Below are 26,785 nucleotides of genomic sequence, written 5' to 3' on the forward strand. Positions count from 1 at the left end.
GTGTACATGTGATAAATAAATGCTATATGCTATACATTCTATATTGTGTACTATGTATTATAAATTAGTATATATTATTCGCATACACATATATACATATATAACCACACATCTACAGATACGGACAAAGGAAAAAGTAATTATGCTAGTGTAATTAGCAACCAAGATTTTCAGGGGAAGAAAAAGAACTTTACAAATAAAAACTCAAAAAAGATAAGTAAAACTTCAAAATCCTAAATTGGAATTGGAAATAACTGTATGAGTTCAGTGGTTGCTTTTTCTATTGAAAATGTATTTTCCAGTCCTACCTACTAAAAGGCTTGGCAAGAATGACAAACTCAGTTGCAAATGAGCACCCTGATTGCCCAGCTTATGATCTCTAAATACCAATTCCCACTAAAAGCACCTACAGTTCATTGGTCAATTCCAGGTATGGGGCAGGAAATGTAGATCCAATCAGCCAGGGACTTTTTGTCATATCAGAAAGCCAAGCCACGATCTAGGAGGACTCGGGTATTTAATACAAGAAATTTAGCCACGGTTTATGATGTTACAGTTGAATGATGGCTGTAACAGGGAGTTACCACACTATTCTACTTTTGCATACATCCAAAAGTTTCCATAATAAAGAGTTTAAAACAAATAAATTAATTAAAAAAACACATTAGGATTAAAAACCCACTGGAAGAAATGACACATCACCTTCAGAACAGCATGAAGACTCCACAGAAACAATGAAAGCCAAAGAGAGTAGAATTATCTTCAAGTTACCGAAAAAAAGTAACAGCCCCAAATTCTTTACCTAAAATATTGGTCAAAAATGAAGCCAAACTGAAGACGTGTTTAGGCAAATAATTAAAGAATTCAAAACCAGCAGATTCAAGTGTTCTTTCAGCAGGAAAGGAAAAAAAAAAAAAAAGTCCCAGATGGAAAGTAAGAGGGACATGAAAGGATCACTTAATTACCATGGAAAGGGAGGAAGGTGCAGGGTGATACTGAGTTATGTGAAGGGAGGGCAGGGAAAGGGTCCAGGGAGGCACCCTGGGGGCGGAGTTGATGCAGAAGCCCACAGAAAAAGGGACAGGGAGGACCCGACACAGCAACCAGAGTACGACACCTGCTCCGGCATTCGACAGGTGCTCTGAGAGTGAGGCGCCACCCCTGGGCTCCCTGGAGCCCAATTCTATCAAATTATCTCATCGAATAATCTGCTCAGACAGCCCCACGGTGGCCACAGGGAGGATTTTCAGGTAACCCCTTGCTACAAAGCCGCTGTCTTCAAGGACTGTCAAGCACTGTGGTGGTAAGGGTGTTTTGAGGAGCATCCTCAAGTGCCCCGCACCCTCCCCCCAGCCCCAGCTGCACTTTATTAAGACCCCCAATGCCCCAAAGACAGCCTGAAGTTGTGGTCTGACCTTACCTTCTCCCAGTGAGCGTGCCTGCACTCCTCACTCCCCAGCCCCGCAGACCCCCTGCATATGGAACAGATGGCATGCGGGGTCCTCACCTGGAGTCCCTGTCTGACCTCCACACTGAAGGGGAAGCAGGGTGGGGAACCCCCACCGCCAAAGCTGGTAGCTAAAGAGGAAACCTATGAATAAACCAGAAAGTTCTACATAAAACGGTCAGCAAAGTCATTTGTGAGTGATGAGCCATTTGCTTTATATCTTCCAATATTTTCCATAATTAAAATGGATTTCCCTCATGAAATAAACAAAATACACCGAGCACGAAATTCGGTGCCTTATGAAATGTGCCTGTTTCACACTCAGATCTAATAAAAATCCAATCACAACTTGAAAACGGTTATTTTTGATAGATTAGACAATATGATTTGATTTGATTTTTTTTTAGACAATAGGATTTTAAGTCTCATTGGGGACAACAATAGTTTAGAATAATAAAGAAGAAAAGAAAAGGAATAATAAGATAGCCCAGAGCCGCCAAATATTAATATTAAAATATACCATAACGGTAGTAACGAAAACAATGTGGTCCTGACCCAAGAATAAAAGATTATATCACTGAAGTAACCCAGATTGCCCAGAAATGACCAATAACACTACCAAAAAAAAATACATTAATTGAAAGATCATTTTTAAACTGTAGAAGATTTTTCGTAAGTGTTATTGTAATAACTATTTGCAATTTAACAATCAACTCGGATACATTTAGCGCAGAGTCAAATGCTAGATTAAACTGAAAATTTAAATGTAAAACAATAAAATAAATATAAACCCTATAACTGAACATCAAATTTGTGGATAAAGTGTGCCAAAATAGAGACGTGATAAAGAAACAGATGGGGAGATGTGATAAGTTAAAATTTGTATGTAAAGTAACATAAACATTTTAGCATTAGACATATATATAATCACATAAGATGGCAAACAACAACACAGGACAAATATTTGTAGAAGTGTTAGATGGGTTCATATGAGCACTGTCTAAAAACGCTAATAAAATTCTTAAGAAAAAAACATTAAAACCAATACATAAATAGGGAAAAGACGTGAATAGTTTATAGAGCAGAAACTAACAGAAAGAAAATGCATAGAAACTATATTATCCTGCAAAAAAAAAAAAGGAAAGACAAAATACAAACAAAATTAAGCAACATTTTACCTGTTAAATCAACAAAACTTTCATTTTGAAGCTACTACTGAATCGTGGCAAGGGTGCAATAAAATCCTCTTGGAAAGCAATTTGACAATATGTATCAGGCCCCAGTAATCCCATTTCTGGGAATGCATCCTAGGAAATAATCCAAAATACAGAAACCATATGCATGAGGACACTCAGCACAATGTTATCTGTAACAGATACAACTTGAGAGCACCCTCAGAGTATAAAAAATGAGGGATGTGCTGGGAAAGCACCGGACAGATTTGCAAGCAGCCAGGAGGCAGGTTGGGGATGACGAGTCTGTAGCAACATGGAAAAATGCTTCGCAGAGACCGGTGCGTCAGAAGCTGCAGTGCACAGATGATATTTACACTCCGATCATAAGAAAGTAAAACAAACACGTATAAAGATGTGCGGGGATCCAAGCCGGGCAGAGCTGTAGTGGGGTAGGAGTGTTCGTACCGCTCTTACTCCTCTGCGGCTGGGGAACAGGATGGTCTCACTCCTTCCATAACCAATGAATGTGACGATTTGATAACAAACACCACGCCGTGCTCTCTGCCCTGTGAGGCAGCACGCCTTCTGGAGCCTTCTGCGAACTCCTTGGCGAGAAATCAGGTCAAGGCTGCAAAACCGGGCTCTGCCCAGATCTCACCGGCTCGCCTGGCTATGAGGTATACTCTCCCTCGCCCGACCTGCTCCTTCACAACCCTGACTCCCGGTGGCAGACAAGGAACCCAGCAGTTCCGTCCACGAGCGTGGGCGTGAGAGCACAGCTGGAGGAGGCAAGCCGATGAGTCATGATTCGGTGCAGCCGAGCAAACCCTCGGCGCCACGCTCCGGGAGCCGAACCTGGCAACTGGCTCTCAAGGCCTCTTTCTGCAGCCAAGCGGAGGGCACCGTGGCCCCACACAGACCCAGCCACGCTTCCCCGTCCTCTGCCAGCAGGACCCCGGAAGGCTCTGCTCCTCTGCCACAGTTTGGGCTCTCAGGACACGTTGCCCTTGTTCGGAGAATCTGGCGCACTCGTCTGTTCCTACGCGGTAGCCGGAAAGAAAACGGAGTACTCGACAACCCATGAGTTGCACTTTCCACCCCCTCCCAGCCCCCCGCCATTTGCCAGGTCCACAGCATTGCTCTGCAGAGACTGCCTTTTCTTCTTGTTTTTCTTTTTAAAAAGTCTGCAACTGGGGCCCCTGGGTGGCTCAGTGGGTTAAGCATCCGACTTCGACTCAGGTCATGCATGGTCTCCAAGTTCACGGGTTCAAGCCCCATGCAGGGCCGTGCTGACCGCTCGGAGCCTGGAGCCTGCTTCCGATTCTGTGTCTCCCTCTCTCTCTGCCCCTCCCCTGCTCGCAATCTATTTCTTTCCCTCTCTCAAAAATAAATAAAAAAGTTTTAAATAAATAATTAAAAATTAAAACTCTGCCACTTAGAAATCCCGCCTGGATATCACCAAAACAGAGCTCGCTCTCGGGACTCAGCGTAACTCTGGAATCAGCTGAGGCAAAGGGAATGTGGAGCCAACAGGACAGTTACTGCTGCCGAAGAATCACGGAAAGAAACGGCCAAGAGGAGAGAGGAGAACAAAGTAGGTGGGAAAGTGTGGTACGTAATGGAAAGGTGGAGGTGGACCGTGGCTTTCCCAGGTGACGGCCTTGTGGGCTTACACTGGCCTTTTGTAAATTAATCTTTGCAAAAGGATTCTGACCGCCGTTCGTTCCTGGGCAGATCCCCATCTGGTGGCTCAAGCCTCGAAGTTTCTGAGCACAGCTCAGCCAGAAGCTGGTTCCTCGCAGATCACCTGCACAGCACAAAGGTGTCAGCTGCCCTCTCCCGCCCGCTCTCTCGGAGGGAGCTGCCTGCCTCTCCGGTGCACAGAGACCACCAGCTCCACGGAGGGCCGCAGAGGTCCGTGCGAGTCACATCAGCCTGTGCACTTGGCTTCTCTTCCACAAAGAGGAAACAGTGAAGCAGAGGGAAAAAAGGCGCTGAGGTCCTCCGTGATTAACACAAAGACCCAGAAACTTTGAACCTTCCGGAAGATTCCCTGACCCCATATGCCTGAAGTCCTGAAGAACAAAGATGTCACGGAAAGATGAAATAACAGCTGTATTTTCGGGCATAGGTGATGTTGCTCATCGAAGGAATCAGAATCATGCTTAATAAAGATGCTCCTAGGGATTATAATCATAAATTTCAAATCTTTCCAAAAAGTCATGCAAGAGGGTAGCAACAGTTCAAGCTCGTTCTCCCAACAGGATCTCAGAATGAAGTAGGATATGAAAACAGTCTATACACTTAAAATGGGTGAGCTGTCCTGAATGCAAACTATACCTCGATAACATTGATGAAAGAAGTCACTTAAAGGGAACCAGCTCAGGGGCACCCGGGGGGGCTCAGTCAGTTAAGTGTCCGACTTCTGCTCAGGTCATGATCTCGCAGTTTGTGAGTTCGAGCCCCACGTCGGGCCCTGTGCTGACAGCTCAGAGCCTGGAGCCTGCTTTGGATTCTGTCTCCCTCTCTGCCCCTCCCCCACTCACAATCTGTCTGTCTCTGTGTCTCAAAAATAAACAAACATTTAAAAAAAGAGAGAGTACGAGCGCAAATTCCTTTGGAACAACAACACTGCGTAAGCAATAACTGATGATTGCCCCCTTCGGAAGAGGTCATGACTGCTTCTTCCCCTTGGTTTTTCTCAAACATGTAATGCCCTCCCCCATAAAAAAAAAAAAAGAAAGAAAGAAAAGAGAAAGATTAAAAGCCACCAAGACATTAATTACACTTACATACATAAAATTTCACATACTATAACCAACCCTGAGTACTGTCTCTGCCGGATGGAAGTCTTATAACAGCCAAAGCAACTGAGTCTTTCCCGATTTTCTTTTCCTTTTCGTTTTTTTTTTTTTTTTTTTTTTTTTTTTTTTTTTTTGCCCACGTGATGGTTTGATAAGATGTAATAGAGGTGGAAAAGTCTACAGTTGATTAAAATTTAGCTAATTAGAAAGTCTGACTCAGGGGCACCTGGGTGGCTCAGTCTGTTAGGCATCCAACTCTTGATTTCGGCTCAGGTCATGATCTCATGGTTAATGGGATCGAGCCCTGAGTCAGGCTCTGTGCTGAGAGTGTGGAGTATGCTTGGGATTCTCTCTCTCTCTGCCCCTCCCTCACTCACACTCTCTCTCTCTGTCTCTCAAAATAAATATATAAAACTTAAAAAAAAAAAAAAGTCTGACTCAGATGAGCCCAAGGTGACAGCTCACCTTTCCCTGAGTGGGAGACCTAGAGGGGGGGACCACCCCTACTGAGGATCCAATTGTCCATAATTTGTACAAAAGGACAAAATTTGCTCAGTGCCCCCATGCACCTGTACCAGAACTTTCTACAGTAAAAAACATACATACATATCTCCCTAAGGGCATTCGCTGGTGAGAAGGAGAAAAGAGGAAAGGAAAATTTGTGATAAACCAACTACGCATTCCGGGATAATTCTGAGCACCTAGTAGGTGTCAAGCCCTATCCTCGAATTCACATACTGGAACAAACAAGACAAACCATGCCTGTTTCCGTAGGCAAAATAATAGCTCCCGCCCCGAGACGTCTGTCGCACTCCACAGAGGCTGTGAACGTGGCTTATGTTACATGCAAAAGGACTAGAAGGTTGCAGGTGGTATTGAGGCTGCTAGTCAGCTGACCTTGTGATGGGAGCTTAGCCTAGATTATCCAGGTGGGCCCAGAGTAATCTCAGTAGTCTTCGTAAATGGGACAGGGAGGTAGAGGGGTCCATGTCGCACGGTATAGGCGTGAGGAAGATTCAGTTCGTCCCTGCCGTCTTTAAAGATGTAAGGGGACCATGTACCAAGAAATGAGGGCAGGCCCCCGAAACTGGAAAAGGCAAAAAAATGGATTCTCCCCTAGAGTCTCCAGTAAAGACTGAAGCCCGACCGACAAGTGATTTTAGCGCATGGGACCATTTTGGACTCCTGACCTCCAGAACTGTAAGATAATGACTGGGTGTTGTGAGCCATTTTGTTTGTGGTAACTTGTTACAGTAGCCACAGGGTATGAGCACACCTGCCCTCCCTAGTGGGAAACCCCTTAACGGTTCCTATGGAAACAGTACGGCAAGAGGTTGTCGTTCTGGAATCCTGGGATCTGGCCTGAGAGCTCCTCGCCATGGCTCTATCCTGCTAAATCCCGTGGCCCTCTCTGCCCAGCCATCCCGGGTTACCCAGTGATGTCCCAACAAAAGGCCATGGCCTAGCCCTCTACATGTGCACACTCTGTGCCCTCAAGTCACAGGGAACCCTCCCTCCCTTCTTCCAACCCAATCTTACTCTCCCTTTAAAATAGGTACCCAACTCTTGTGGTGAGAATGTGGGAGTATGGGATGCGATCGGGGTAAGACTTTCCTCCTGATCCTTTCTGAAATGATATGTCCTTTTATGTTCCTCCGGGAGGGTCAGAAACTGTCCTATTACAAATTCTCCCAGCAAAGGCAGTCTTTATATCAATGCCTGGGTGCTCACACACACTAAACCCTGTATCATTCTGTCAACAAGCCACAAAACTACTTGAGACCCATTACAATTTGCCGTGCCATGGCTCAACGAGCTAATCCCTCTCTCTTGCTAACTTTCTACCAATTATGACTTTGGCAATGCCTTTTAGGAATGCCGCGGCTTTATGAATTTGCTTCTTGAAGGACATTAAACAAATCCACTTTTCAATTTAAAAATAAAACTGTATCAGTGTGGCAAAGCCCCTGGGTTTCCATTTCCAGCCACGTTGGAAACACAGAGACGAAGTCTCCAGCACAAACCAAACAAGGAAGCCAGGGCAGTTATTTAAAACAAATATTCACTACATGGAAATATATTAAATAAGGCTGTACTGTAAATTCCAACAGAGTAACTCACTAAACTAAATAGTGTCAGCGATTCGCTAACTCAAGGAATAAAATGAGGACCATGACACCGAACTGATCTCTGTGTCCTCGGCACCATTTTGCAAATGGAAAGGCTGAAAATAGTCTTGATTTTTTTTTTCTCCCCAGCTTGGAGAAAAAAAAAAAAAAAAAAGCCTCAGAAAGACATCTTCAGTTCTAACCGACCCAGGGCATCTCCCAGCTGATGTCGGAGAAGCCTGGCATTCTGCATTTCTGCTCTAAGCCCCTAGCTTTCCTGCACCTCATGTGTCTCTCTAGTCACTGATCTGTCGCCCTCGAACGCTCTGATGTCGGAGAGCTCCGCGAGAGGCTAAGTGTTTGCAGGAAGGGTGAACAAACGACCAACCTGGTCCCCAGCAGTTGTCAAGGCTGAGTGGATCCCCGTCATTTGGGCCTTCAATTTTCCAAGTGCCTGAAAGCTGTCTGAATGCAAAGGTGATGAGAAGGGTGAGGACATGCTGAGTGAAATGTGGGGTATTCCTGTCTAAGTTTAAAGAGAGAGAGAGAGAGAGAGAGAGAGAGAGAGATGTTCACTACCGGGGCATTTTACTCAAAGAACAAAGGTTTCTCCCTTTCTTCAAAAATAAATAAATAAATAAATAAAACCTAATATGTGAACTACATTTTGAAAGCCACAAAAATTCCTGAACAAATGAGTGCAATTTCAAAATAGGACTCCTGACCCAAATGGAAGGTCACTTTTCTACCATTCAGTTATGCGGAGACGGTATGTAGGAAAAGCCCATGCTGTGATGAATGAGAGACGGTGGAGTAACATAAATCCTTCCTTTGCCTGTGACCGTCCTTTATAGACTGCCACGTCTCCCAGGCTTCCCGAGCTCACAAGTGTATGCAGGTAAACTGAGGCAGTCTCTCGGGGAAACTCCGCCAGGGCAGTGGGGCCGTCTACCTGTTCTGTTTTTCCAAGGCACATTGCACAAGGGTGAGAGCAGGCTCTGCAGGGAACTTGAACATGTTTATGTGAATTCCTGCCATGTTTCTGTCTCCTGACAAAGATCCTTTCCTTGGTCAAACTCGGGCTCTCCTGAACTCTCCCCTCACTAGCCCCTGAGACTTGGGTTTCCCTGCTCATCTCCACATTGACCTCTAGCAAGAACAGCCCTAAGTCAGTTTAGCCAGAATCCCCCACCCTCGAGATCCGATGGGGCTCCTCACCCCCGCCAGCCCCCAGGTGATGTCCGATGAGCCTGGCCTGCCTTCCGCAGGAGTACTGTTAGGTTGGTTTTGCCATGATCTCCCCTTAGCATGATGTTGCTTCGGTGATTTTCCAACCCCACCTGTTCCTTGGCTGTAAATCGACACTTGCCCGGGCCGCATTTAGAGCTGAGCCCCATCTCTCTCTTCCACTATGAAACTCAACCACAGTGTTCCAACACCCAGCAGGGAGGTCCTGAATAAGGTCTGCCTTACCAATCTAACAAGTGTCATGATTATTTTCATTAGGGCCCCAAACGTGGGCTTAGCCGGGGGAGGGTTAACATTGGTGCGGGACGTTCTACATCAAAACAATGGGGGATAACGTTCGTCCAAGCAGTTACCTTACTGGATAATCGCATGCCGTTACACCCCACTCATCCCCACGAGGGGGAAGAAGGTAAGAAGGAGGTGAAAAAGTAACAAAATTCAAAAATTAGAACACAAGCTCTGGCATCAGGCAAACAGAGTGTGAATTTGGTCCTGGCCGACTGGTTAGCCGCTAAATCAGTATCAACTTCACCTTCAAAAATAAGGATCATATGACCAGCCTTTCCTGGCTACTGAGAGGAGGAAATAAAATGATACAAGTACAGTATGCAGCCCAGACTAACAGCTTGATGAAGATTAAATATGATGATTTTCATCATCCTTGATAGCAATTCCTGCGAAGCATACCGGAAATTCTAAGAAACTATCTGGGGCTTTCAAAGGGGTGTCAAAGCATCATGAATGCTACTTTATTGTGAAAAGGCCAGGCGCACAGATTTATATCCCTTTGTAGGAGACACTGCATTGGGAAATTATTAATTAGATATGAAGTAGGAACAACAGATTCGTCAATTCATCAAATACTTCCTAGGAACCCCGATGTTCAGGGCACTGAGCATGTGTCCTGGGGGCATAGCAGCTACACCAGGTGGCGGGTCCCATGCTGGAGTTTCTATCGGTTCATACCTCAGGAGTCTGCTTAGATACTTATTTCTTCTTTAGGTACTTATTTCTGTCCCCGTCATCTTACAAGCAGCAAACATTCTGTTTGTCAGAGGGAAACTTCCTATTTTGGTAAAAAAAAAAAAGTGCTAAGAGCATCTTGTTAGTTTGTTAACATGGGTGATAGCATTTTGAATTTCTCTCCTCTCTTCATCTCCCCCTGCCCACCCTCTCCCCTGCCACCACTTACAGCCTGGCTGGTGTTAACCATGTGATCTGGCCATGTACCGTGTGACCCCACCGGCTACCCTGTGATCGGGTACCATGTGACATCAGTTACCCTGTCATCAGGCACCGTGTGCTCATGTCAATCGCTGTGTGACAGCCGGTGCTTTACTACATGATTAGGTTCAATGCTCAGGCTAGAAGAGAACATAAACCTAAAGTGGCATCCACCTTCTTTTATAACTTTCCGAACTTAGTTTGCTGCAACTCCCTCAGCCTTCCCTAACCCTCCCAGGACTGGATCAGAGACAGGAGAAAAACGAAAACAAAGCCTTCTGGTCCCCTGAATTCTGGTTCTGCTTACTCTGTTTCTCTTCTCGGATTTTAATAAAACTCGGTCTCACTTTTGGAGGATCTGAGAGCTCCCCAACGTGCCACCTCTGAGAGGTCAGCAAATAGCTGGTTATCAACAGTAAACACCACTGGTTTTATCACTGCCAGTATAGACTTAGGGCTAATGTATGTCGATGTCTCTGCTTGGAAACGTCCAACACAATCTAGAGTAGGTCGCTTTCTTCTAATGTGCATGGATTTGAGAGACGCCCGTAAACAAAATCCCTTACACCCAACACTAACCAAGGAGGATCTAGTTTTTACGTTAACAGAGGTTTTTGTTTTATTTTGTTTTGTTTTAATCTGTCCAACACTGACACCATGGGCCACGGGTTCCATTCAATAGTTCCCTGAGCGATGGTACCACTGAGCACGAAGCACACAGACACGCCTGTACACACAGTTGTATGTGTTCTCAACCTGGTTTATACTCATTAAACCTGTTCGCATAACCTCCTGATTTACTTGAAAATATTACATAACTTGACAGCCTACGACCATCAAAGGGAAGTTGACTTTTATGTGAAAATGAAGTTGGAAGCTTTGAAAAGACAACAAAGATGAATCACTTTGAAGACAGGTGGTGACAACTCAGTTGCTGTGGGCTCAGGCGGGCATGAGACCCCCCAGAAGGGCCCCAGCGATCCAAAAAGAGTTCAAACTGCTGTGCAAGCGGGAGGAGAACATGGCACCAGAGGCATCATATGCCCGGATGATGATGTGACAGGTTCACCAGGAGACCCGTCTTCAAGCCACCAAAGTGAAGCAGAGTGCCCAACCTTCCTCGTGAAATGGACGCGCACTTACCGCTTGCAAGTTAAGCGTGGGTGGTATGTACGTATTATGTTTTCAGTGATTCATGACCTCACCAAATGTTTCAATTAACAATCAATTATGTTATGATTGAATTGAATGAAACGCTTCTGCAGTACTGAAAACAGGAAAAAAAAATTATGGGGCACCAGGTGGCTCACTCGGTCAAGCGTCCGACTCTTGGTTGTGGCTCAGGTTATGATCTCACGGTTCGTGAGTTCGAGCCCCGTGTCGGGCTCTGTGCTGACAGTGTACAGCCTGCTTGGGATTCCCTCTCTCTCTCCCTCTCTCTCTGCCCCTCCCCTGCCTGCACTCCTCTCTCTCTCAAAATAAATAAAGAAAAAAAAGAAAAAAGAAAAAAAAGTTAATTAAAAGTCCATTGGGATCACTGGTGCTCAATAGATATTTCTACATTGACATCTTTTCTGAAAGGGAAAAACTGATTATGATTCAATGGAGCTTGCTCCCAACCCTCAACATGGCGGCAGGGAAGAGAGGAATCCCTTCATCATGGCTGCCCCAGCCGGCATGAAGTTTCCAGCTGGGCCAAGAGAGGAGACCCTTCTGTAGGAATGTGCATCTAGGCTATTAGCTTTCTGAGCTCGACACATACTGACCGCTGCTCACAGGTACCAGGGATATTCATCTTATGTCTCTGAGGAACCAGGAAGGTGAAGTCAGCAACGCTTACCATGTGATCTCGAAAGTCCCTCCGTGCATTCTGCAATGGTGAAGTAGGCAAGGAAGTAGCCTCATGAAGACCAAAGAATAACTGGGGCGATAGAAGAAGTGTTTGGTTCTCAAAATTTTCGCTGCAGTCACGATTTCCTGGCCCTGATAAAGAAGCTCTGTGGAGAGCTGTGCATTCAAAACCTGCTAACAAATGGAAGGACTGGAGCGTACCACACCTGGGACCCGAAATGTCCTGCCTTTGTTGTTCTTAAGGAACATGGTGAGGGGAGGAAGCCATGAAGTATGGGACGCGAGAAGAGGAAGAGAGCCACAGTCTTCCAGGAATCTCCAAGCTGAGGCTGCGGCAGAGGAAAGGGGTCATGGAAGATGCCTCAGCATCACAGAACTCACCGCCCAATCGCTTCTCAGCCTTTTGGCTAAGATCAAGTGTAGAACTCACCGCCCAAGGGGAGGGAAGGCTGTGAGCGGGTCAAGGCACCTGCAGACACAGGCTTCGTGCTGCCCATTCCCAAAGACGAAAGCCCTCATTTGAATTAAACAGAAGGAGACACATAGGGCCTCAGAGAGTCTACACTTCAGACATCAGGAGGCCGGTGGCCTCCGGTCCCTACTGGCACAGCGAACACCCCACCCCAGCCTCTCCAGTGGCCACGCAGCCGCGACGCAGGTGTGTGGGAGGAACGTTGCGAGAGGGCTATTTTGAGAGACTGGACGGTTTTGATGGCTAATAGGGTTCACTGAAGCTTAAAAGACAAGATCCATCTAGAAATGTTCACAGAAGGATGATTTCACCTGAGTTATTTAAAGCAATGTATCTTTTTAGACGTATCCGCTTATGAGGCCTCTCCCAGGCTTATGTAAGAGGGCAGCCTGCGATCCAGGGACCTCACGCTCACTCTGTACCCACGAGTGTGATCTGCCAGGGAACAGGGTGCAGATGAAAGATTCACGTGGTCATCACAGACACAGGTATATTTTAATCTTTGTTCCCTAAACCCCTTCTTGCTAATGACCTCGTGTCATACTCCAGCGAGAAAATAGAAAGAAACCACACATAGTCTTTCTCCTCATCCAGTCCCCACATCTAGCCCCGTGTTGACCACTGTGCCCACTCCGCCTTCTCTCCTGTCCCAACGGATTGACCGTACTTGGTCCCATCGATGGCCAGCCCTTCCCCTTCCACATTTTCCAACATGGACCTCACGGCTCCCACCGGCCTCCAGGGCCACCGCTCACCGCTCCTCTCTCCCAGCATGCCCCAAATCAACAGCGACCATATAGACCCGTCTATACCACAGCCCCCTCCAGACCCCATCACTGTGACCCCTGGCATCCCCAAATCCTGAAGGAGGCGCCCACTTCAACATCCCACTTGCTCTGGGCCCCTATGGGCCGGTCTCCCCCTCACCACGCCAAGGGCACTGCCCTGGTCCACACTGGCAGTGTCCCCGTGTGGAAGAACCTACGGCTTCTCTGTAACACCATCTTCCCGTCTCCGACTCTTCTCCTGATAGCAGCAACTTTTCTCTGCAACTGCTTTGCTGGCTTAGCTTCAACTGTGAAGCTCCTAAAAGGGAGGGAGACCCGGGGTTTCACCTGGTCTGCTTCTCTTCTCCAGCTACAGTCACTCGCCAGGTGGCCGCAGAGGCATCATCTGAATGCTAGGGACGCCCCACGCTGTACCTTCACACATTCCCTTTCTCCCGAACCTCAGGCTGAAATCTCCACTTGCTCCCTAGATCCGCCCTCCCACTGCCCACAGCCGCCCAGGCACCTCGTAATTCACGGGGCCACGCATTTTCCATGGGGCCAACGTCTACCCCGAGAGGGTGGAAATGGGCTCTCGGGGAAGACAAAGATATTATACCGGCCCGCAGCCTTCCAAAGCACACCCTCCCCTGCAAAAGCTTATTTGTTAGCACTTAATGTCTCTTAATTAAATGTAAATCTAATCTAATCCTTCTCCTTAGGAGGGTGATAATGAAAATCAGGCCGAGAAACAGGGAGCTAGGTCAGGACAGAGCCCATGAGGACCCCACCCCTCTAAACTGGACTCTCCTCAAAAACCCCACCAATCCCTTGTGGCTCCAGCCAAAAACCCAGATTCTTCATTTTCCTTCCCTCCCTGCATATTCTAGAGCAGTCCACCTGACCCCCCTCCCCCCGAAACACACCACAAATCCTCCACTGGCTTCTCTCCCCCAAGACCACCTGAACCCCAGCCACAGCCTGTCCAGCCCACGTTATGCCACGAGCTCCTAACTCGTGCTCCAATTCGGTTTCTGCCTACGCTGCAGACCAGTGTCATGAAAACACGGGTCAGTGATGCCACTTCTCGGTTTTAAACTGTCCATCAACTTTCCATTTCAAAACAAATCCCTGCTGTAACGGTAAACCGGCCTTCTTCCTGCTCCTTCTACCCGAGAGCTTTGTGGCACCTGCTCTCTCTGTCTGGAACATTCTCCCATCTACCTATCATTTAGAATGCTGCCTAACTGCTGCCCCCCGGGAGCCCTTCACTGAGGAGCGGTTCTCAGGCAGGCGCCCCAGTCTGTCACAGCCGCCCTTCAAATCCTCTGGGGGATCCTCATCACCACTGGATATACCCCAATTTGCTCCTTTGGTTTTTTTTCTTCTTTAATTTGAAATACACATAAATCTTAGGTGCAGATGTACAGAAAAGTTGTAGAGAGTTCTGGTAGCCACTCCACACTCAGGCTCTTTGGTTGCCGTGGTACATTTGTCTCCGTCAAGCAACTAGCACTGCCTCATTGCTATTCACTAAACCTCACGACTTACTCGGATCTCACCAGTTTCCTCCTAATGTCCTTCTCCTGTTCCAGGATCTCATCTAGAAACCACATCATTTGTAGTCTTCATGTCCCCTCAGGCCCCTGTGGCTGTGACAGCTTCTTGGACTCTTCCCCACCTTCGATGATCTTGACAAGTTTTGAGAAGCCAGTCAGGCACTTTGCAGAAGGTCCCTCAATCTGGGTCCGTCTGAAGTTTTTCTCGTGGTTAGACTCTGGTTTATTAATTTGCTTGTCAGTTTGTTTCTTGTCTGTCCTTTCCCAAATACCCTGAACTCTGATAATTCAGACACCTGGGGCCCCTGGGGGCTGGGTCCGCTCTGCCATGTACTTTCTGTGTCCCCAGAGCCACGACCACACCTTTCCCACGTGTGAACAACAATACATGCACATCTCACAAAGCACGCCACGGTGAGACAGCACGGTGAAATTCTCTCCCGTTACGTAGCAGCACGGAATTACACCTGCACCTGCGCCTGAGGACGTCACACTGGGCTAAAGATGTTCCGATGGAGTTAAGACAAGAGCTCCGTCTTTTGTTTATTTGCAACATCTCTCCGTCTTCTATTTCCATGAGGACCAGGGTACTTGTGGAAAGTCTTCATTCTCACAGACATCAAACTCTTCGCTATTTCCCTTAAGCTATGGTGTGTCGGCTGCAGGCCAGTTATTTGCTTTACAGCATCTTCTGAGATGCTCATTGTAAATAAACCCCTATTACCTCCACTCAGGAGCAAGGAAGCAGAGACTCCGGATTTAATGGAATCGGCTGACACGATGTGGCTACTCTGTGAACCTAGAACCTGAGCCTTGGGCTGATGCCTCCAGCGCCCTTGTGGCCACCCACTGCCTCTTGGTTTCCCTCCTCGAGCAGCCGCCACGTGGCTGAGGAGTTACAACATTTACTTGAACGTGATGTGCACCAAATGTCTCAGGTGTTCAAGACCCAGAGGAGGAACACTGCACGAGAGTCCAGTGAAGGGATGAAAGCACTGACGTCTGGAACAGAGAGATCTCAGCACGGACGTCTGGACCAGAGAGATCTCAGTGCTGACGTCTGGAAGAGAGATCTCAGCGCTGACGTCTGGAACAGAGAGATCTCAGCACTGATGTCTGACAAAGAGAGATCTCAGCATATGGATGAGCGTGAGTGATGAGAGGAACATGACAGGGAGGACGTGGAGGAAGACTGGCCAAGCCGGACAGAGGGAGCACAGGTGCGGACACAGCCAACGATGGCCACTGTCTGTGGAATGAACACTAAGGTCACCCCAAACAGTTTACGGAAAGTGTAATTTCTGCACACAGGTTGCCAATTAAAAAGTCTGGGGGCGCCTGGGGGGTGCTCAGTCGGTGGAGCTTCTGACTCTGATTTTCGCTCAGGTCATGATCTCACAGTTTTGTGAGTTCGAGCCCTACTGCCAGCGCAGAGCCTGCCGGGATTCTCTCTCTTCCTCTCCAACTCGCACTGTCCCTGTCTCTCTCAAAATAAATAAATAAACTTTAAAAACAATAAAAAACAAAGAGTCTGGGAACTGGCAAACTCGGAAGCTTCACGCTATTTTCATGCTTTATTTGTTCCCTTTCGAGAATTTCCAGAAGGCTGGGCACACCTTTAGATCCCCCTTTATCCCCACATCCATCCAATAACAAGTTTATGTGCAGCTCTGGGGGTAAGAAAAAGACCTGTCCTTGGATAGCTCAACCCTGAAGCAGAAATTGGTTTTCAAGATGAAACCTAGAAATCCAAAGGGAATTACTTTAAAGAAACAAAGGCCCAAGAAAAGTGAAATTCAGCAATGAGGCAGAGCAGGATGTGTTTGTCTACAAGAGACGGCCCAATGCACGTAACAACCTCCTGATAGGACTTAAAGATGTTCTCTGCTAACCTGCAGGGCTCAGTGCACCAAACCACCATAAGCCTCCCACGGCATCCGGACACAATCACAAGTTGATAAATATTCTCTTTCTATGAGCAGCAGAATTAAAAAAAAAAATTAACGAGAAAAGGAAGCTACACGACAACGTGGCACCTCATGTTTTTGGTTTTGTTTTTTTTTTTGCCTTCCCTTCGTCACAGTGATGCCACACGACCGTGGGTAAAAAGCTCTCTCCTGGACTCCCAGACCTCCCACCTCCCAGCCTCAGGCACACCTTCGCTCTGGGAGTCTGTGATCCTGACTCGTCCCTCACAGAACAAATCAGAAATCCCACCGAATAAAAATAATTCCCCTTAAGTCTAAGCTCAAGACTTTTGACTAGTCCCAAGGCAACCGCTGCAAAATCTGCCTTGAACTTCATCACTGGGCGTCCGGCCACGTCATCCTGCAGAGCTGGTCTTGCATGGAGCCGACCGGAGGCCATTCTGAAGCTACCAGATCCTTCTTCCTCTTTTCCATGCCCAGAACTCCGAAGCGTTCACAGCTCTGGAGGCCTCACTGGGCCCAACCCTGGACACAGACACTGCCACCTGTAGAAAGGACATGTTGTGCAGGGACCTCGGCACACAGATGTGGAAGACCATAGCTCCTCCACTAAAGGAGCACTTCCATGCCCCGCCCCCCCCCACCCCGGGGACCCGATCACTCGCTGTCCAGGAAGGGTTTTAGGGTCCGACTCCCTCCCCCACCCCCAAAGCTCTGTAAACTAAGCAGGAGCAGCAGGGCGCCTGGGTGGCTCAGCGGGTTAAGTGTCTGACTTCGGCTCAGGTCATCATCTCACAGTTCATGGGTTCGAGCCCCGTGTCGGGCTCTGTGCTGACAGCTCAGAGGTGGAGCCTGTTTTGGATTCTGTGTCTCCTTCACTCTGTGCCCCTCCCCTGCTCGTACTCTGTGTCTCTCTCTCAAAAATAATAAACATTAATTTTCTTTTTAATTAAATAGGAACAGCTACGAGGAGCATTTCCTTGTCAGAGCTGTACGGGCTGAGCAGGGAGACAGGTGCTACCCAGTGAGGACCCCACGGCTCGCAGCACAGAAAGCAAGCTCTCCTTTGGGGGCCTCAGTCGGCAGGGGTCAGGCTTCCTTGGAGTAGCCGTTGTCTGGGGTGGTAGAGAACTCAGGTTCAAGGCCTCCAACAGGCAAAAAGAGGTTGAAGCAGTCAGAGAACATGGGCTTCATTCACCCTGGGAAGACCACAATGTGAAAAGCACCACAGGGGCCACAGAGAACGATCTCCTGGAACCTCAGATGGGGCACAGCGCTGGGCCCCATCCCCCGGTCACGCTCAGTGCCAGGACCCAGGCTCGGGGCCAAATTGGAGGCTGATACCCTCTCAGGCCAGCAGCCCTGGATGTGCACAGGACTTAAAATATAAAGTCATTCCAGTCCACCCAGGCAGGGTGGGGTCAGGACGCACTGAATCACAAAACTTCACCGCAGGACTGATGTCCACTCACTAACGGGGGTCACCGGCACCACAAAGCTCTATGCGGATAGCCCGGCGAGCTGCCCCTCCTGCAAGTGCAGCTTCCACGGACAGCGGAGAGAAAGAGGCCAGAGCCTCATGAGCCACCTGCTCTCCAGGCCCCCAAAGCGCGACCCCTAATGCAACAACAGTCCAGTAATAATAGTCATGGGCATGGGGAGGTCATTCCCTCCAGCATCAGTGGATGCCAAGCATCACTTGGCATACATTAACATGAATCTTTCCAGAATGTTAGTATCCCATAGGTGGCCCATGGCGGGGGGGAGGGGACCACTCTCCCACAGCCACCCGACTCCCAAGGGTGTGCTGAAAACAAAGTATGACCCGCCGTAAAGCGGGCGTGTTTCTCCGTCTACAAAGTGAGCCCTTCCTGTGACGCAACCTTAGCAATCTTAGAAAGCTCATCAGGCGATCGCTTTTCCGTCCTGACTCTGGACAGGTGACCATGATGAATAATATACAAAGAAGGGCTACACCACTTCTTCAGGCCCACCATTGAGGACATTTTCTATTAAGTAAGACAAAACAAAAACCACTCCTGCCCCGCCTCCAAGGATGGCATTAAGAAGTTTCCCTCAGGGTGCCTGGGTGGCTCAGTCCGTTAAGTGTCTGACTTCGGCTCAGGCCATGATCTCATAGTTCGTGGGTTCGAGCCCTGCATCAGGCTCTGTGCTGACAGCTCGGAGCCTGGAGCCTGCCTCAGATTCTGTGTCTACCTCTCTCACCCCTCCCCATTTGGGCACATGCGCTCTCTCTCTCTCAAAAACAAACATTTTTTTTTAAAAATTAGAAAAAAAAAGAAATTCCCTTAGAAACTATAGTCAGGGGAAAGTGGGCCTCCTGTGGAGAAAGACTGCGCCTATCTGATCAGACCCCAAGAAGGCTGGAACTCACAGTGTCCCTCATTTGTCTGGGCTTGGCAAGGCTTGGGAGGGAATGGGCTGCTTTACAACGTGCCGGGTTCCCAGGGGTTCCCTCTGGCCCCTTCTACCCACAAAGATCCCCATCTCACTACACGATTACTCTGAGGTTACTTTTTAGGTGCTGTCTTGTTACGTACGGTTTCCTGTAACTTGAAAACCACCCCAAATCCATCCGACAGGTAGAATAGAAATAACAAGTGGGACATTTCCCTTCTCTCCCATTTTCCTCGCCATTAGAAACTCACTTCGAGATGCACTGTATGTGAGGGACCTTAAGGTCCAAGAGAGAAAACCTGTTTGACAAATACCGCTCAGAAGAGCCGGGCCCCCATAAATGACACGCAGACCATGTTTACCCTTTTATCTCATAAAAGAGGAGCACTCCATTCTCTTTAAACCAAGCTTAATTCTTAGGTTTAGTACCAAAAATAAACAAATCGATCCAATATTCAGCTAGACTCCTCCATTCAATGCCCAGATCATCCGCAGGTGAGTGGCGAATTAAAAATACCTTCCGCACAATAAACTGCAGCATCAGACAGGGATGAGATGGCCTTTTACTTTAGTCAAGCAATAACATTCCGTTTGAAGAATCAAATCAGATTTCTGACCCCTTCATCCCCCGGAGGGCGGGGAAAGCAGCCAGGAGGCCAGCTGCCACGTGGAAGGGACGGGGGGGGGGGGGAGCGGTCCCAGGGAGAGAGCCCTGACTGCCACCTGTCAAATGCAACCACTGCAGTCAGGACCAAGATGAGGAAAATGCCCCGAAGAAACCCTAACTGGGAAGTATTTATGGCTTAGCTTCCATCAAAGGAGTACGGCCTGATGAAACACTCCCCTACCTTTTCAGAACATACATCCCATCCCGCTGTAGCACAGCAGAGGAGCTCAATCTGACCATTTAGGACTTTCTAGCTCTTGCCGGAAACCTCAGGGTTTTGCCCCCCTGAACACAATGCATCAGGAGAGAAGACAGGCTGTCAAGAATCACAGAAAAGGAGAGATAGAGAGGCGCCCTCTAACCTACTCTCCCAGGCCTCTGAATCCCAAGCAGCCCCATGTTAGTGAGGCGAGGGCAACGCATCAGACAGACTGGGGGAGAGAGCTTTCCTGCTATGAAAAATAGATTGCGTGCTAAGAAAACTGTCAAGGGCTAAAGAGCTGCCCAAACGGCCGGACAGCTCAAGCACTCTCCCCTGCTGGGGATGGTTAATATCTATATTCACAAATATTCACACTTAGCACTGTCTGTCCCTCGTTCAGGCCCCGTGTATCCATGACATGGGAGTTGAGGGGCACCGGGTCTTAAGCAAGGAGAACAGCTCGGGCCATCTCTGATACAGCAACGTGGGAAGAGGCTTTCCGTCGAGGGCTTTTGTTTTGAGCCATTAGAATCCAGTGAACTGAAAAGACCAAGCTGTCAGTGTTCATTTTCTTCCTAAATCAACCAAACTGTAGACTAACACAAAATATTTCACTTTACAATATAATTTGTATCTTCAATTTCTTTGCAGCTCTGGGAATTTGACAGGTACAGTATTAAGTAAAAACCCTCCTGTGAAGTCTTATTGGAAAGGTCAACATGAAACAGCAGACAGCAATCTCCCTGCTGTTTAGCGACGCCCGCACATAGGTACGAACGTGGATCACCCTCGCCCATAAGTTTAGAACAACTCTCAGTTAAGGAAATTCACTAGCTAACAGATCCCTAAGATAATAAGAAGTACCATTTTTCATTTTCATGAAAAACACAATTGAAATTATCTCTTGGTGGGATTATTTCTTTCTGGAATGATTTCTTTGTGGACACAAATATAAAATGGGTAACTGCATTGTATTCCTGGAAAATCACTGCTACAAAAATGTGTCATGTACTTTTATCGGTTGACTTTGTAAGAAAAAACATTTCCCATCGACATTCTTTCAGTTAGGCAGCTACTCTTTGTTGAGCACCTGCTATGCACCAGGCAGGGTCACTGGGCATTGACCAGCCATCATAGTGACAAGGAGGGATTTCTCCCAAGCAGCATCAAAGATTCAAGCGCCAATGTGTAGAATTCCATGAGAAAAGAACAAGGGACACATAAAAGCATCTTGTATGAGCAAAAGTGTATAGAAGATGCCACAATCCTATTGACATTTTGATTCTATGCAGAAATTATACTAAATATTATTATCATATCTTGGGGCACCTGGGTGGCTCAGTTGGTTGAGTGTCTGACTCTTGATTTCAGCTCAGGTCATGATCCCAGGGTTGTGGGATCGAGCCCAGTGTTGGGCTCAGTGCTAAGAGTGGAGCCTGCTTAAGATTCTCTCTCTCTCTCTCTCTCTCTCTCTCTCTCTCTCTCTCTCTGCTTCTCACCCCGTTCACATGTTCTCTCTCTAAAATTAAAAAAAATTAATAAAAAGATGAAAAATATTATTATCATTTTTTAATAAATCTGAAAATATATTCCATATGTGATTTTTAAACAATTTAAGTGGTGGAATAATAATAAAATTATTAGTCAATTTTATTTCTGATCCCATGTCTAGAAAATAGCAGGAGTTTGGTAGTTAATGGTGTGATTCCATGTTCAGTCTTCAAGATAATCTTATTTCAGGAACTGTATTTCATGGAGCTTCTATATAGACAGAATCTACAATACCAGGCAGCAGGCTCCCTTAGTATCTGGACAGTCACCATGCTGGTTACAACCAATTCGCCAGCAGGAAGTCCACTCAGTTTCTTTCTGCAAGAGTCATTGAAGATTTTTTCCAAAGGAAAAAAATATTTAAAATGAAAATGTTTAATGTCAACCAAGAAAACCACTACTGAGAGAGAGAGAAAGGGATGCCTGGGTGGTTCAGTCAAGCGTCCGACTTCAGCTCAGGTCATAATCTCGTGGTTTGTGGGTTCTAGCCCTGCGTCGGGCTCTGTGCTGACAGCTCGGAGCCTGGAGCCTGCTTCGGATTCTGTGTCTCCCTCTCTCTCTGCCCCTCCCCCTCCCTCCCTCCCCCTCTCTCTCTCTCTCTCCCAAATATAAGTAAACGTTTTTTAAAAAAAAAAACTTAAAAAAAAAGAGAGAGAGAGAGAGAGAGAGAGAGAGAGAGAGAGAAAGAAAGAAAGAAAACACATAGCAGTAACTGAATAGGAAAACATATCTGCAACACACATAAGGTTCTTATCCTGCAAGCAGAGAAGGCAAGTGAGGTAAGGACTAAACATTCAAAAATAACTGGTTAATATCCAAAATACATATAAAAAACTCACATAACGCAATTGCAAAAACAAAACCGGTTAAAAAATGGGCATTTTTCCAGAGAGACATTTTCCCAAAGAAGACAGACAGATGGTCAACAAGCCTATGAAAAGATGCTCAACATCACTCATCATCAGGGACGTGCAAATCAAACTACAGTAAAATATCACCTCGCACCTGTTAAAATGGAAATTATCAACACTATAAGAGATAAATATTGGTGAGTTTGTGGAGAAAAGGAAACCCTTGTGTATGACTATTGGGAATGTAAACTGGTGTAGTCACTGTGGAAAACAGTATGGAGATTCTTCCAAAAAAAAAAAAAAACTGAACTAGCACATAACGGACCAAGTCTCCTTCCAGGGAGATTTCCAAAGGAAACTCAAACACTATCTTAAAAAGATATCTGCACTCCCACGTTCACTGCACCATTATTTACAAAGACCAAAACACAGAAACAACCTATGTGTCCATAGATGGATAAATGGATGAAGAACATGGGATACAGATAGAGATAATGGAGACTCATTCAGCCACAAAAGGATGAAATCTCACCATTTGTGACAACATGGGTGGACCCTGAGGGCATTATGCTAAGTGAAATATGTCAGACAAAGAAAAGACAAACACTGGTGTAATCTCACTTATATGTGGAATCCTATTTATTTATAATTTATAATATTATACTTATGTATAATGTTTTATAAAAGACACATACACAAACTCCCCCAGAAGAGACACTTGCTAATAGTCTCTACACATGTCCTACAGGCCAGCCATTAGGACGGGCGGGATGGATCTAAATTCATGTCAGTAGGGCTGGACTCTCTACACCCTTCTTGCTCCCATGGCCATGTGAGCCTGGACCACGCCCACAGAGATTTGCCATAAAGCTGGAGCACCTGCCAGGGCATCTTGGAGAAAAATGCCTCCAATTCACAGGCACCACCTGAATACGTGAAAGGTCAGCCCTGGCGTCCTCAGAGGATGGCCCCTAGGGTTCATTCTAAGGGATGCTGTCTTTGCTGGGGTCATGCAACAGGAAAAGGTGGCGAAGAAATGTGCAAATAAAGAGAAGAGGGTCACTGCAATCAATCACATATATTACTATTAATTACTTGACATCACAGAGATTCAGTTTTTTCCATCTATAAAATGGGGTTTTCAACATTTTGAGTTGAGTGATTCTTTAAAGGGGGCTATCCTGTACATGGAAGGACGTTTAGCAGTATCCCAGGAGTCTAGATGTCAGCAGCCTTCATTTCCCGAGCCGCGACAACAAAAATGTGCCTGGACACTGCCATGTCCCCTGGGCGGGGCCAAATCCCCCATGGCTGAGAACCACGGAAAAGGTGCCAAAGACCATGTTGGCATCTCACCAGGCATTCAATCCACATCGGCTGCCGCCTCCCTCCCATCCTAGACTTGAAATAAAAGCGTAACAGCACAGGGTCTTACACTGCACATGATTTTTTCGAAGTCCCGGTAGCACTGGAGGTGAACGTTTAGGACAAAGGGATCTGGAGGGTGACCTTAATAAAACGTATTTCCTCCATTTTGTCATGCGCATTGCAAGAAATTTCATGTATCAAACAGAGAGTGTGCTTGGCATCATTTCTCGTGAAGTGAAGTACCTCCTCCAGGATTAAGTGCCAGCAGACGGCCTCATCAACGCCAGCCACGAGCTCACAGCAAGGTGTGCAGTGTCTCTGAGAATTCTTCAGCAGACTTTGCCCTTTCAAAACTTTCCTCTGAAACGAGCTTCCCTCAATAAGAGTCCCGGCTAAGGGCTCTTCATCACTGCCATGCCTTTGAAGAGTAGCTTGAGTTCTCATCTCTGAATTAAATAAAGAGGCAATTTGAATAAAACCCAACTGTATAAAAGATCTGCGTTATGTGTGATAAATTGGTTATACAGAACGAGGTAAAATCTGGAATTATTTGTTTTCAGGCCAAGCTTAATTATTAAGCACAGAGCAAAAGCACGCATACCGTTGGATAACTATATGGAAAGTACCAAAATAATTTATGAAAATGCCATAAAGGATACATGGAACTGCAAACTGGTGGCAAAGTACCACATGGGTGGGGGTCTAAGTCCTGCTCAGAGATCCAAGGTGCCCTTACTAGATCTGAATCAACATCCGTCTTGAAATCCCAGGGCTTCACGGTGGCCAGCCGAGCCCCAGAGAAACATCTCCCGTGTTTCCCCAGGAGACCAGCCAGAACCGTGCTCAGGGATAGCCCCGGCTGGCCCAACCAAGGAGGCAGGCCTGTGCCTTCACCGTCTACAAACTGGGGTCTGAGAAGCAAGACGTCTCAGGTGAGGCCAATTTCCTTGGAGAAGCACACAAGTTCAAAGACCGATATTATTAAGTGTGAGAGCTGGGTGCAATGTGGGCATGCTGAGCTCCGGGGAAATTTTCATTCCAGAATGTTCTCATTATACTGACGTTGAATTCCTCTTTCTTCCACCGAGAAACAATACTTATTTATTTTTTTTCCTGTGGTCTTCAGCAAGTTGTGTGGTGACAGTGTTTCTGTCAACGGCCTGAAACTGTATACAGTTTCAAAGGGAAAAAGGATTCTCAGGTGTGCTTAAAATCTTCAAGACGTTGGATATGCAAAGCCTCGGTAGGAAACCGGTAAATTTAAAAAATAAATTAAATTAAAAGTAACAACATCAACTAAAACCTCAGGCTTCAACGGAAGTAAAAAGATGTTGAGGAGAAATAATCCAAGAGTCTCCGGAGCCCCAAATGCTTTAATCCATGCTTTTAACTTGCACAAAGATTTCAGCTGCGTGTCCTTTCACGGGAGAGGTGTTTCCTGAGCAGGAGATTGAGCAGGAAAACACAGTCCTCCCAGACTGGGCCGTTTTCAGCTATCGCTGTTGTCAGGGCCCCTGAGGCAGATCCCCAGTGAGTGGGGACCCCCCACCTCGCTTTCTCTCACCCTAAGGCAAGTGGCACATTTCCTCTGCTCTGAGCCCAGGGCACAGTGTGGACAAGGACAAAAATTCTTCCACAGCAATGAAACGAAATGGCGCTGTACCTGCAAACAGCCTACCGTGCAAATTTGCTTTCTGAGCATTACCATGATTTATCCTTAAGAAGCCTGGCATCTCAAAGGTAGAATACCTTTCTAAGGCTTAAGGCCCTTTCCTGTCCTGACTATATGCCAGATTAATTTTGGCAGAAACATCCATGAGCTTGCCATCTTGGACTCTGATACATCTGATGGATACTACTTATGAGTGGGGAAATGTGCTGCGTTTAAAAGGAGAGAAATGGCTACGTTATAAAAATGTGCATGGGAAATTTACCCCACGAAGGAGCCACACGCAAGTATGCGTGTGTGAATATGTGATGTGCACAATCAGAGTGGTGGAAACATACTACGTTGTATTCATGCATTGAGGCTAACAAATCCCGGTCAAAAGACGCCTGAATCATGGAGGAGAGAAGAAGGCGTAGAAGAGGCCACACGGAAATGCACTAACACCGTAGGCCAAAGAAAGGTGGTCAAAAACAGATGGTAAAAACATCGGCCTGGACTGTTCTGGGACAGTCTCCACATGGCCATGATTGAAACTAGGGCTTTGACGCATGAAGGAAGTAGCAATAATGATCTCACAAATTCTGAGATGAGATACAATTTCAGGGTTGCGGGGCGCCTGGGTGGCTCAGTCGGTTAAGCGACCGACCTCGGCTCGGGTCATGATCTCACGGTTTGTGAGTTTGAGCCCCGCGTCGGGCTCTGTGCTGACAGCTCGGAGCCTGGAGCCTGCTTCTGATTCTATGTCTCCCTCTCTCTGCACCTCCCCTGCTCGTGTTCTGTCTCTCTCTGACTCTCAAAAAAATCAATAAATATTAATAAAAAAAAATTTTTTTTTTAAATTTCAGGGTTGCTAAGGACAAATATTAGATTAAATGGATTCCAGATATAGTAAAACCAGACCATCACTTCTGACTGATGGTCTTTAATGTTTAAACGGTCGACAACTAGACAATGCTCTATTTGGCAAGTTAGCAAAACCCACTCATTTGACAAGCTAGTCTTTCAGACAGGTCCAATTATGACCAGGCTCTGTTACAGCCAGTAGATTCCAACTGGCAATATCCTAAGCATTTCAAAATTGAAATGACCATCTCTTCCCTTTTCTGTGAGCAGAATTTTGACTTCCCAACCGATTCCTTAACTGTGATGTTCTCTTGTTTGATATGTCATTTAAGGATCTGTAACATATATCATCAGTCTCCGCTGACAAATTGGCAAGGAACTTTTTTATCATCCAGCGAGAATTTTGCAAACCATTATCTTTGCTTTGTCTTCCAGGTAGCTTCAAGTTGCTCGGCTTCTAGAGAGCTTCATGTTTTCTCTGTGGTTTTACATGTTCTATTTTATATTCGGGGCCTACGAATCGCTACTTGCAAAACAGACCAAGTCCTGTCTGAAAGTGGGTAGGATATAAACCACAAGTCATAAATATAATCTCCTTTTGGCCCCAGCTTAGAGCGAGAAGCACAAGACACA

The 26,785-nt window shown here is 46.6% G+C and overlaps 1 protein-coding gene across 4 annotated transcripts in view; it reads right to left on the minus strand.

Annotated features, from left to right (window-relative positions):
• Positions 1–26,785, minus strand: part of DOCK1 (dedicator of cytokinesis 1) — a 528,429-nt gene that overhangs the window by 157,635 nt on the left and 344,009 nt on the right. The window contains exon 30 of one of the 4 annotated variants that reach the window (XM_032595287.1): positions 24,028–24,086. The exons of the other annotated variants lie outside the window; for them this stretch is intronic. Coding sequence (XP_032451178.1) covers positions 24,047–24,086 — 40 coding nt within the window. The 3' untranslated portion in view covers positions 24,028–24,046. Of the gene's footprint in view, positions 1–24,027; positions 24,087–26,785 lie in introns of those variants that run through there. 4 annotated transcript variants of the gene reach the window in all.

Source organism: Lynx canadensis, chromosome D2, assembly GCF_007474595.2.
Source record: "Lynx canadensis isolate LIC74 chromosome D2, mLynCan4.pri.v2, whole genome shotgun sequence".
NCBI classification, from domain to species: domain Eukaryota; kingdom Metazoa; phylum Chordata; class Mammalia; order Carnivora; family Felidae; genus Lynx; species Lynx canadensis.